This window comes from Vigna unguiculata, chromosome 7, assembly GCF_037176805.1.
Source record: "Vigna unguiculata cultivar grain cowpea cultivar isolate G323 ecotype 2 chromosome 7, ASM3717680v1, whole genome shotgun sequence".
In the NCBI taxonomy this organism is placed as follows: Eukaryota; Viridiplantae; Streptophyta; class Magnoliopsida; order Fabales; family Fabaceae; genus Vigna; species Vigna unguiculata.
In genome coordinates, this window is record NC_140798.1 from 43,265,548 (window position 1) to 43,278,945 (window position 13,398).

The 13,398-nt window shown below is 32.7% G+C and overlaps 1 protein-coding gene across 6 annotated transcripts; it reads right to left on the reverse strand.

Annotated features, from left to right (window-relative positions):
* Positions 1–1,964: 1,964 nt before the first annotated feature.
* Positions 1,965–9,402, reverse strand: NET1A (Kinase interacting (KIP1-like) family protein). Of its 6 annotated transcripts, none has more exons than XM_028079025.2 (6): positions 9,160–9,397; positions 8,945–9,004; positions 8,356–8,436; positions 7,977–8,226; positions 3,504–7,666; positions 1,965–3,359 (listed from the first exon to the last, which is right to left on the reverse strand). In XM_028079025.2, exons 4-6 carry the CDS (start codon positions 8,077–8,079, stop codon positions 2,205–2,207), a joined length of 5,421 nt encoding a protein of 1,806 aa, XP_027934826.2. In that variant the 5' UTR covers positions 8,080–8,226; positions 8,356–8,436; positions 8,945–9,004; positions 9,160–9,397; the 3' UTR covers positions 1,965–2,204. The 6 variants fall into 6 exon arrangements, with proteins under 6 accessions (XP_027934826.2, XP_085532237.1, XP_085532238.1 ...); XM_085676111.1 differs by having other exon boundaries at positions 8,336–8,436; XM_085676112.1 differs by lacking the exon at positions 8,945–9,004 and having other exon boundaries at positions 9,160–9,402.
* Between the last annotated feature and the right edge of the window lie 3,996 nt (positions 9,403–13,398).

Consider the following 13,398-nt stretch of genomic DNA (forward strand, 5'->3'; position numbering starts at 1 on the left):
AATGAACTCATACTTCCTGAGAACGCCCTCCCTTTGAAAACCAGCCTTGTGAAGCACCCTTTGAGAAGCCACATTTTCCAGAAAAACCAGAGCTTGAAGCCTCTCCAGGTGTGGAAACTCTGTAAATGCAGCTTTAAGAACTTGTTTGACAACATGTGTTGCAATCCCTTTACCCCAGTATCTGGTTCCTAAAACGTAGCCAAGTTCTGCAGATTTGTACCTGTTCTTACCCTGCTCCTCACATGAAGACAAATCAATACACCCAATTACACGATCGTTGAGGCAAATTGCTCCGAACCATAGAGATTTACTTGCTATATCTTTTATGAAGTTGATGCCTTCCTCTTTGCTACTGTGAGGTTCCCAACGGCAATATCTGGCTACGTTTTCATCACTCGTCAACACCATTACATCGTCAAGATCATCAAGACTAATGGGTCGAAGAGAGATTTGGGTTAGATCGATACTCTCATTTCTCATATCTGTTGTTGCTGCGCCTGCGCATATAGCATCGCCCTCCATTGTCTGCCCAAGAAAGGACCCAAGAAAACAATGCACCAAATTACACTATTCTTGATAAGTGCTCCAATTTGAATGCAGGGAAAAATGTTGATTTTGAAACGCCCATCAACAGACAAATCTTCAAATATTTTGATTTTATCAGAAAACCGCTGCATTATTTAAAATGCTTCCTTGAAATATTTGTTGCCGTTATTTTAAAAATAAATAAATTAATCTGCATTATTTTCTGACAAGACAAACCATATAATTTACATTGGAAACACCTGCTTTTTCTCTCTCCTCAGTTTTCAAACCTCACTTTCAATAATTTTAAAACTATTAAAAATACATATTATCAGTGATATTTTTTTTTTAATTTTAAAATAAATATTAATATTTTTTTTAATTTTATTATAAATAATTTTTATATATTTTGCAGGTAATTTTTATATTATAGATACTTATTTTAATTTAAAAGAAAATTTAAATGAATAAAATAATTAAATATAACAAAATAGTTAAAAATGTTAAAACAATTATTTTAATTTAAAAAATGGTTATTTATTATAAAATAAAATTAGGAATAGAAAAGTGGATACCAAAATAAAAATTTGCCTTATATATACATATTGATATAATAAAATTTTGCAATTTTATTATAAATATTTTTTTATTGTAAATAGTTATTCTAATATTAAAAAATATTTAAATTTAAAGAAAATCACTTAAAAAATGGAATTGATAAAATTGATTTTAAAAAAGTTACTTAAAAAAAATAAAATATGGATACTAAAAGAAAAAAAAATCTCTTTTATATATTATAGTTGATAAATTTATGTGTTATTTTATCAATGAAAACTTAAAACGTTCTATTGGATTTAACAATCTTTCGAGTGATGACCCTTGTTCTAGCAAGCATTGGCCTGCATAACCTTAGAACCGGCACATTGCATCTCCTTAATTTTCTTTCTGCATTTCCATTTAAAAAACTTTTCATTGTCTTTTCTGTTTTTTTAATTTGAAAATCGTTTTCTTTAGAAAACAAATAATTTTTAGATTATACAATACAAGAGTTAAAAATAATTTTTCAAAATAAAAAATTACTTTTAAGTTATAAAATGTGAAAGTTAAAATTAACTTTAGAATTATATAATTAAAAAGTTATTTGATTCGTTGCACAATTCAAAAATTATTTTTATTTCCGAATTATAGAATTTAAAAATTATTCTTTTATTTCATATAATGAAAAAGTATTTTTTAAAAGAAAAAATAACTTTTACTTATACAATCCAAAGTCATTTTTGACTTCTGAAGATGCAAGTTGACAAAGATTAGGGTTGGTGTTTACGATGCCTGTGTTTCCAAATGTTTAAAAAGGAATGGAGTTAGCCACAATACTGCATAGTCCCATGTCATGAAGTAATGCAGACAAAATGTGAAGGTGTTAAGAAACATTCCAAACGTTGAAGAAATAGTGAAAAGCTTTATTTCCTGCTCTGTGCTTTCACAGCTCAAGCACTGTCAAACATGACAGCGCAACTTCTTGGCTAAAATGTGGCTCAGTACAAGTCCTTTGAAAGCTACTGGGATCAGATAAAGCCTAACAACATTTTTACCAGCTAAAATTAAAAATTATTACGCTAGATTAGACACATACCAATCAGATAAAGTAGTTACAAGAAAATGCTTCTAAATTTTCTCACTTAGTCCTCATTAGTTGAAGGCCTTGAACATCCACAAAACCCCTTGCTGCGCTTTTTACTACTTTTCTTCCCACTGTGAATGAAGTCCCTAAGCAAGATCACTGTTTTTCCAGTGAATCTGTTCTTCCCTTTGCTCTTTTCATCAGCCAACTTCAGCAAAGTGTATTGTATGTTCTGCACATCAAACTGCAACCGTCCAATCTGTTCAGAACCTTTTCGTGCCTGCTCAGTTACTCTTTTTCTCTGGCTGTGTCTACTCTTTTCCAACTCAACGGAAGTTTCCCTGTTCAGAGACGGGGCACTCTCTTCGAGATCCTTTGTCAGTTGATCATTAGTATCTGCTAATTTCACAACAGCTCCCTCAACTTCTTCTATCTGTCTTTTAACTGTTTCATATTCAGTGTAGTCTCCCTTCTTGTTTCTCTTCTTTGTCTCCATTTTCTGTTTCAAATCTTGCACGCTTGTCTTAAGCATGCTCAGTTTCTGCGCATCCGAAGCAAGCCTCTCCAGTATCTTTTTTCTCTTACCATCTTGAGTTCTCTCTTTTATGCTTTTTGATAACTGGAACCTGTCAACACCCAATTCCTTTTCTACATCCAATTCTGAGGAGGTATTTAGGAATTTACCAGAATTGTCTGACTGATGGTATGTAATAACATCCTCTGTTGGTACAGAACTTTGCTTCATTGCTTCATTATCTATGGAACTATCACAGCAGTCCTGCTCAGCAGTTTCCCATAATTCAAGCATCTGATCATCAGTCCCACTATTCTCTCTCCTGCAACTTTTGGTGGCTGGAGTGTCTGAGATATGATCAAGTGGAATGTCTTTCATCAATGAACCACTCTCAGGTTTTGTTCTCCATGAGTTGAGATCACAAGTGCTGCCATCTTTGAGTACCTTTTCTTCTTTTCTGCTGCTATTTGGTGAAACTTCCACGTTTGACACATTTGTCAGAGCTCCTGGATTAGCTTTAGTGGTTAGATTTTCTTCCTTCACATGCCTCTCAATTTCTTGCACCAGTGACATCTCAACCGCTCTAATCCTTGCCTTCATGCTCAGCAAATCTGAAACCCCATCTGGGGTCAAAATGCTTTTATTGTCTGCTGAAGTTTGATGGCCATTTTCTTGGAGACAAGTCTCAATTCCTGCATCCTGGAAAAACAAACATTCATGGTAAACAAGGATAAGTAGAATTCATGTAATGTGTCTCCCGTATTCATTGCATCATTTAATGAGAAGAAATAATAAAGAATAAAACAGAAGTTTAGGGTAACAAGTCAATACAGAAAATACTACCTTTTGTTCTTGATTGCATTTAACAGGCACTGTTTTTATTCGAAGCAGAGCTGTTTGTTCTAAAGAAGCAAAATCCTCTTTCAAAGAACTAATGGCAGGTGTATATGCAGATAACTGTCCTTTCAATCCTCCAACTTCACCTTCCAGTTGACTGACTCTTTCCGTCATCTGTTTAATCTCCATGCTTTTTGCATCACGTTCATCTTCAAGTCTCATGCAAACTCCAGAAAGCTCGTTGACCTTATTTTCCAACAATGCTTCACTAATAGACGAAATCTGAAGATCAAAATAGAATGTAGCAGCCTCAGCCTCCCAAATTTCAAATTCGTTTGTTTTATCCAGTAGCTCTGAACTCAATGTTTCCTCCCTAGCCCTCTGTTGTTCAACTTCTTGACGTAAGGACCTCATCTGTGACAGTAAACTCCTGTTTGCTTCCGTAAGGTGTTCAATTTCCTTTTTGTGATTCATGGAACCTTCGGATAGTTCAAGAATCTGCCTCTCAAGATTTTCATTGATCAATCTTAATTGTTCTTTTTCTGCCTTCAATTTCTCAATATTTCTGCAGAACTCTGCACTCAATGTTTCTGCAGCCTTTAGCCTTTCCAACATTTCTAACAGCTCCTCATCCTTCTTCTCGAGAAGATTCTCTGAACTTTCAATTTGACAATTTAAATGCTCATTTTCAGCTTTGGATTCTTCCATATCTTTGCCCATCCTCTCAACTGACTCCTTCAAATAAACATTCTCAGCTTCTTTAACCTCAAATTTCTTCCTTAATAGACCAAGTTCCCGTTTAAGATCACTGTTCAAAGAGTGAAGATCACTGAGATTTTCGGCAAGTGCACGTTGTTCCAAGACCTTCTCTGTGAAGAAGCTCTCATAAACCAAACTAAGATTTTTCAGAGCCAGTGCCTCGTGGAGGATTATACTATACTCTTGTTCAGTGGCAGACTTTGCCTCTTTAAGGTCTAAAACACTCCCCATTAGTGAACTTTTCTCCTCAAGTAACCTACAATTTTCTTCCTGACACAATAGATTAGTTCTTTGCAAATCTATCAAGTCCAGATGAAGGGCTTCTAATTTGGACTGTAACTCATTCTCCTTTTCTTCTCCCTTGGTCACTTCAGATCTAAGCTCCATATTGATCTCCAAAAGCTCAAGCTTAACCTTTTGCAACATTGCATGCTGCTCTCTTGTGTTTTCAAACTCTTGCTCTAGGATCCCTTTCTCTGTCACCAGTTCTGCTCCCTCAGATTCCTGTTGCGAAAGTACAGTTAGGAGCACAGAATTCTCTACAAGTAGTTGAAGTTTCTCCTCCTGGGTTTTCACAAGGGATCCTTTCAAGCCCTCAATATTATTCAAAATATGAGATATAGGCATTTCCTCTTGCTTGATCCCTTTGCCATGACCCCCACCAGAATCAACCTGAAGGGCTGCAAGCACTTGATGAATCCCCATTTTAAACTTTCGTATTTCATCCAACAAGAACTCTAGCTCCATTTGTTGCATAAGGTTTTCACTCTCCAACTCAGAGATAACTTTATCAGAAAATTTTGATTCCTCCACGTGCTTTTGACATTCAAATAATAAACCCATGTTCTTCTGCTCCAAGTCTTCAACACACTTTTGCAAAATAAACATCTCAACTTGAGCATTTACAGCTTTATCGAGTTCTTCTTCAAATTCTATCTTACCCAGTCGACGTTCTTCCTGTAACCGAAGAACTAGATTCTCCAAATTTGCCATGCGGGCCTCACTTGAATTTTTATGATTAGCATGCTTTTCTTTCTGTGCCAAAAGCAGCAAATGGAGTTCTTCTACTTGACTGACCCTACTTTCTTTGTCTTTCTCCATATCAGCATATTTTTCTTCCAATTTTGTAAACCTTCTTTCCAGGTTACCTAGTTTTGCTTCAACACTCTCCAATTGAGATACCAGGACACTCCTTTCATTCAGAAGATTGTGCTTTTCATTATTCAGTAAATTGCAAAATTCTTCCAAGCTACTTGATTTTGCCCTTAAACCTTCAAGCTCAATTTTTGCATCACAAAGGGACTTCTCCAGCAAGGTATTCTTTTCCAATTGATCCTGCATACTTTCAGTGATAATTTGTAACTGTGAAAGTAAAGCTGATTTTTCAGCAGCAAGACTAGATTTTTCCTCCTGCAGGACACCACAGGATTCTTGAAGTTTCTTCACCGTAACCCTTAAGCCATCCAGCTCATCATTCAAATTTGACAGGGAGGACTCCATAAATGCTTTTTCACTCAAAAGCTTATCCATATCCTTTGACTTCTCACGAAGAACTTCTTTCTCATCTTGCTCCATTTTGCACACCTCCTTTAGCATTGTGATCTCCTTCCGTAAATCCTTCACAGATGCTGCAAAAGATTTAGGATTTAAACCTACAAAGCCTAGTTCTTCCAGTATAGTCTGGTATCTATTATTCAAGACCTGGATTTCATCCTTTACTTGGCCAGATTCCTGTTGGAGGACATTACTTTCTTCAACCTTTATGGCAAACTCTCGTTCAAGTTTCTCTTTGATCTTCTTCAACTCCGAAATTTCTGTTTGCTGATTTTCTAATGATCTGGTGGAAGAGAAGTTAAGTTCATGCAAAGTTCTGTTTTCTTCCACGATATGTTGCATTTCCTCCTTAAAACCTTGTTTGGAAAGCTCTATGTCCTCCAATAGCTGAAGGCCATGTTTAAGCTCCAAAGCAAGAGATCTTTGCTCCTCTTGTGATTGAGAATACGACTTCTGTAAAGTATGCAGAGTAGTTTCAATTTGAAGAAAACGAGACTGCTCCTCATGCATCATAGTCTGCAGTCTCTCTAACTCCGTATGATTCTCTAGAAGCTTTTGATCTTTCATAGAAATCTTCTGCAATAGAACATCAGCTTCTAGCTGAAGAGATTGATTTGATTTCTCCAACATATCACACTGTTTTTCAGCAGTCTTCAGTTTTTCAGCCCCAATCTCAATTTCTCTATTTAATCGTTTAGAAATTTCTTGAGCATGCAAAATTTCACTCTCCATTGTTGATACTTTCAGCAAACACTGCTTGTACAGGGCAGCTACAGATTCTTTCTCTTCATTCAGGTCAGCAAGATTTTTCCTTAATGATTTAACTTCCAGCTCTGTTCTTTCAAGTTGCTGATTTAGCTTCAACGAATTCTCCTCCGCATGGGTGATCTTGGCCTCCAAAACAGATATCTTTTCAAGACATTGTTTATATTGAAGATGAGCTGCATCCTTCTCGGCCTCCAATTTAGCAAGTTCTTTTCTGAGATTTTTAGCTTCAGTATCTGCTTTAGCAGCCCTTTCATCATTTCCCTTTGCATCCATCTGGGCCAGATATAACGTAGTCTCCAGACTAGCTATCCTTTCCACGCACTGTTTGTACTGAACTAGACCAGCATCCTTCTCATATTTAAGCTCAGCAAGGGCTTCTTTCAATACATCAATTTCAATTTCAGCTTTGCTCGCTCGATCATCAAGGCCACCAGCATCTTGTTGCGCCTTAGCTAGCTCTCTTTCCAATTCGGATAACTTCTCCAAACTCTTCTGATATTGAAGAAAAATAGAATCCTTGTCAGACTGTATAACTTCCAGTTCTTTTTTTAAGGATTGAACTTCGCTTTCTGCTTTCTGTGCACGCTCAGACTCAGAATGGTTCTGGGCCTTCACATTCTGATTTTCAGCCATTAATGGAGACAACCCAAACATATCGTTTAGCTGCTTTAGACCCTTTCTGCTAAGACCGCTTGGAGATTCTTCAAAACTCTCCCCACTCGTTTTTGATGTATTTTGGATGGAAGAAAATCCAAATGCATCTTTCTGTAAGGCAACCGACTCCAATAACGAACGAATTGGATGCGGAACTTCTGGTGTGTGCGGCTCAGCTCCAGTGCCTGAAGAACTACATGGTGAATCGTCATTCAGCAAGTTGGGGAATGCTTCTGAAATGGTTTTATGGGCCTGGCGTAGCTCCCCTGTCGCGTGATCATACCTCTCTGCCAAAGCACGGTATGCTCGATAGAACTCCTCAACTAATTTCATGAGTTCTGGCCGCTTCTTATAGTACATCTCTGCCCTCCTTGCAAATGAGTCCGCGTCTTCTTCAATAAGCTTGATCATTGCTTTTACTTTGGCATCCATGTCTGCATAAAGTATAAACACTTAATAACACTACTGAAAGGGCTACAGAAGCAACGATTTTTATGAATTTCGTTAGTGTAATCACTGCATTTGGACGAAATTTGACTCATGAGAAAGAGTCACAGCTTAGTGTGTACAAAATGAAAAGAGTGACCAGCCATTGTGATCTCAAATTTTCATTTCCAGCAAATGTTTACTAAAACTAAATGGGTACACGTATACAAGGTTTTCAATGAAAAAGGTGTAGAAAGCAAAATTCAGATTCTTCTAGCACAATGGTAGACATAGAAGATGTAGAGGAAAAATACAGACCCGTAAGGTTCTCCTGAAGCCATTTTGAATTCTTTGGACTAATGTGGCTGTCCCACCACCAAGAATATAAGCGCCTGGACTCAGAATGTAACAATGTTGCCATAACTCCAGCAAAGAACAGCAGTAAAGCTGGATTTGATTTGGCCAAAGCTTGATATGGGATCCAGGCCAGACTCTCAGCTTATAGATTTCCACCACCAATGTTGATCTAATTTCAAACTCTTACGGTCTTTTTCTCCATTTATTTTACCTGACATCATATAAATAATCACATAGTTACTTCCACAAGAATAACTCGTATTCATGAAGTTCAACTTTAGTTCTATGGTTTAATCTACAAGAAAATTGAACTGTCTTACCACAAGGATCTTTGTATTACCTGCTCAATTAGGTACGCCTCCACGCCCTTATTGTTTTATTGAATTTCTTGCTCCAGCAACCCGGTTCAAAATCAGGGAAACTGTCAAAAACATAAATAAAATTTTAAATAAATAAATATCAGAAAGAATTCAAAAGAAATTAACAGTAACATTAGAGGTAACACCCCGCCCCTAAAATTCACAAACATGTTTCTCCAAATCCAAGAACATACTTAAAAAACCTTCGTTTTTCTTCTACATTGGTTTATAGAATTATCACAAACCCAGAGATCCTGAAGATAAAAAGCAAAAACAACCCACCAAATGACCAAAAAGAACAAATTAGTCACTAGAAAAAAATCTCTACCACAAAGGTTAGTAGAAACCAAAACAAAATATTTATTGATAAAGTTGTTTCCACTAAACCATGACATCCAGAAGACGGTGAAGCAAAGAAGAGACTGAGCGAGGCTAAAAAGACGGAAAAGCAGGAAACAGTGAGTGACATCAAAAGGAAGAAAAGACATTGTTCGCTCGTGAGTTATGTCATGATCAAACAAAAGATAACCTCGGCAAAAAAAAAAACAAAAAGAAAACAGAAACACCTACGAGATCAAGAACTCGCCAGGCAAAACGAACTAGGACGAGCAACCCCGACTCCACCAACCACTGAAATGAAAAGAAAACACAAAACTAAGCAAATGGGGATGGAGTAAATCACGAAAAGCACTGAACTTTAGTCCATTTCAGATCACTTGCACCCCAAAAACATGGAATCTGGCAATGGGAAGTGGGAAACTCCTATGAAAGTGTGATAACCTTACCCCCATTTTCTCTCTCTACATCTGTAAGCCACAAAGTCACACCTTTTCTCTCTCCTGGAGAGGGGCTCTTGGCATTATATTCTGGGCAGCAGGTTCTGACACTCCAATGAGTCCTTCACAGTAAAAAAAGTACAAGTTTTCAGAGCAAGGAGCCAAAACGAGATAAAGAAGAGTTACTGGTTTTGTTTTGTGATTTTGCTAATTTCTCTTGTTTAAGAAGGAATAGTGATGGAATCAGTGGGCAAAATGAATCCAACAAACCACAATGAATGTGGGATTGCGCACTTAATGCTCTCATCATGTTTCAGTTAAACGTAAAATAACTTTTATTGTTTTAAGGGAAAACAAAAATGTATTCCTCAGGTTTTTCGCTGTCTTTCATCGTTATTTTCAAACTTTGCAACGGAAATTACTAACTTGCCCTTAATTGCCCATTCTTATTTCTACCCGCGTTTCTCTCTTTGCTTCCTTTATGGTTTGTTTTTTGCCCTCCATTTCCTCTCTCTGCCCCAGGGGTAAAATATTTTTATCACTTTCCTTGTTACTATTTATATAATAAATAATACATGCTAACAGCTAAAAAACTGATACTTAAATTCCACTAATTATAAGTTATTTGATTTCTATTTCTATAATAATTATTTTATAAACGATTCAAAAAATATTTTAGTTTCCGTTGTTGACTGTATTTCATGTTTTAACGTTATCGGTGAAATTTTGATCTTGATTATTGACTTTATTTAACCTAATAATATTAATTTTGGACGGGTTAATAATGCAAAATGGGTCAGTATTAACACATAAAAGTTGATAATATTTCAAAAAATTATATTAACCATCTATGTATATTCGTATATCAACAAGTTTTAACCTGCTGCATTGTGGTTAGATATCTTGAATTCACATCAATTATTTATTATCTGTAAAGAGGGTTCTAGTAGTATGTAGCCAAATAAAGATTGATGAAAAATATACAAGTTATTATTATATGAATGACATTATTTTACTGTATGACATATTATTTTTAATTCGTTAAAAACAGTGATTTATTGTCTTTATCTCATAAAGTAACTCTTTTTGTCATAAATATTTTACACCGTAGGTCTTACAGTTGAATTTAAATTAAGGGTTAAATATGTTTTTATCCTTAATTTTGGAATTAGTCCATTTTGAAATTTTGTACTAATTTAGTTCTTCATTTTTCGGTATATGTGAATTTAATCTTTTTAATTAAATTTTGGTAGGTTTATTTGATGTTTCGTACTATTTGTATTTGAGTTGTTTATACTATTTGACACATTTTTGCTTTAGTGTTAAGTCAAATACTATTATGAAACGCGCTTGAAATGTCAAATAAACTTAACAAAATTTGATTAAAAGGACTAAATCCACGTATTTCAAAAGATGAAGGATTAAATTGGTTCAAAATTTCAAAATGGACTAATTCCAAAATTCACTGAAAATTAAGGGACAAAAACATATTTAACCCTTAAATTAATTACTTTTGTTCAATAAAAAATCACTTAATTACAATTATAATTCTCACTAACTGTCTAACTATATGGGTTTAAAAGTAAATGGATATTAGAGTATTGAAGTTGTGTACGTTTAGAACATCAACTTACATACTATAATTTGATTACTGCAGTTTCATTTCATTTGTAGATTGTAAAAAGTTTAGAATAATTGTTAACATGTTCGTGCACATCCACCTTCGTGGATAAACTTTTTACAAAACCGACAATGTGGGCGGTGTTGTGAGAAAAGAAGATAACATATCAAATCAAATATCATATTTGTAATTTAATTAAAAAGTTATCTTGTTTTATATATCCACACAATTTCCATCATCCACAGCTAATGTCACCTTCCCAAAGAAATATTCATAAAAAGAACTGTTTCCAACAAATCTTTATATACAAAAAATTGTCTGGTTCCTTTTTATTAAATTATTCCAATCACATATTTTATCTATAAATTTACAAGTAAGATTTTATTTTTACTAAAAATAATAATATGTTGGTGATAAATTTTGTTATGAAAATATATATTTTAATCGATTAGAAATAAGGTTAATTTATAATATATAATCTTCAATTTATAAATTAATTTTGTTGGATTGAGTTAGATTTTAAAACTCATTTTTAATATAATATCAATATCAAATTAAAACATATCCTAACAAATTCGGACCACTATCGAATCATTCATTAATATTTTTTTTATCGTAGATATAAATATACCTTGATTTTTTACATGTACAAAATATATTTCCGATGGAATGTTATCTATATTAGTAATATTGATTTTTGATAATAGTCAAAGGTGTTTGGTATGAAAATGAAGGTGTCTTTAAGGAAGTGGCATAGGTGGTGGGTCATTTCGTCAGAGGAGGTGGCCATTTACCTTTTAGCTCATGTACCATCATGCTTTGGCACAAGTTTAAATCACAATAAATGCAATAAGAAAAGAAAATTAAAGAACAATGGAAAAGTAAATAAAATAAAGGTATTATTAATGAGGGAGATTTTGACTTTGAAGGCTAGAAAATAATTTTGTTCACATTTAAAAAGCATAAATATTAAAATTATTTTTATTGTAAATTATTAAATTGTTACCATTTTTAGATAAGAATATCACTGAATTTTTCTATATATTGTAATGAGAATAAAAAAATACTACAATTGTCTTCTAAAGTGTTTAATATATTGCGATTTTAAAATTATTTAGTGACAAGTAACATTATGATTTCTCATTAATGTAACACTCCATATCTATCTTCAACCAACATAAAGTATTTCTACATTTTAAAATTATTATAATATATATATATATATATATATATATATATATATATATAGAGAAGGTATACGTTTTGTTTTAACTCTGGTCAAAATTAAAATTAGTTCATTTTTTAAATTTTAGACCAATTTAATCTTTTATCTCTTAAAAAATATATTGATTTAATTCTTTTTAAATAAATTTGAGAAGTTAATTTGATGTTTAGAACATATTTTTCGATCTACATTAAAGTAAAAAATGTGTCAAATGATATAAAAACTTTATATATTTTCATAAAAAAATACATTTGAAATATCAAATAAATCTAACCAAATTTGATTAAAATAACTAATTCACACATATTTAAAGTTGAATAACTGAATTTTACCAATATTAAAAACAAAAACTAATTTCAATTTTATTGAAAATTAACAAATATAAATATAATTTATATGCACATTAGTATGGAAAGTCTATTTCCTTTCTCACGTTTAGTAATTTTCCATATTCTCTTATAAAAAACACAATTATAATAAAATCATTAAAATCAAAGTAATCCAAAAAGGAGTTCACGTTTCAATTAAATATATAAATAGAATCAATTAAGTATATAAATAGAATCATTGGTGTCTACTTTTAATACTTGTCACTCAAAAATCACATCTTATATTCATATTTAGAAATAAAGATTAATAATTTTCAAAGTTAATATTAACTTCGCATTCTTGAGTTAACACTTGTTAACAATTTTGTATGGCTAATATTTTTCTTATATACATCTTATTTGACAACATCACATGACAAGGGCATTTACATATTTCTAGTTTAGCCAAGTAGTTGATTTTAATGTTTTACTTAGTAGATAAAACTCTTATGAATTTTTAACCACATAATACACCTGTTTATTTGACTTACTATATTATTAGAATCTAAATATTTTATCAAATATATTAATTTACACACATGTAATCATTTATTCAAATAATATTATTCTCATAATTACTTACAATTACAAATTATAATAATCAAAATTCACGTCATATATTATCAAATTACACATTTCACACTTACTTCGTAATAATGTAGAAAGTATGAATTGATTCTCGTAATTAAGTGTTAATTTATTATCATTTTAATATTTATGTAAAAAAAATTTTCTCAATTTAAAATAGTGAAATTTTTTTAACTTAAAAATAATTAAGATTAAATTGAAATAAAATAACAAAATACAGAAACTAAATTAAAAATTTTCAAATCAACACTAACATATAATATTATCATATTACGTGACACGATATTAATTTAACATGTGACAAAATTTATATTTAAAAATAATACGAAAGAAAATAAAAAATTAAAAACTAGAAACAGAAACAGACACGTTGTACACCCGTTAATGTGTTAGTGTATTGTAACAAACTTTTTAAAATAGTCAAAAGAATAAAGGAATCTATTAGA

Bases quoted from the DNA above. Each gene is read 5' to 3' on its own strand.
- NET1A (XM_085676112.1), bottom strand. From the start codon at position 8,079: ATGGCAACATTGTTACATTCTGAGTCCAGGCGCTTATATTCTTGGTGG. The intron at 7,667-7,976 runs GTCTGTATTTTT...TACTTTATGCAG, and splicing joins GCTTCAGGAGAACCTTACGG to ACATGGATGCCAAAGTAAAA. The intron at 3,360-3,503 runs GTAGTATTTTCT...TTGTTTTTCCAG, and splicing joins AATGCAATCAAGAACAAAAG to GATGCAGGAATTGAGACTTG.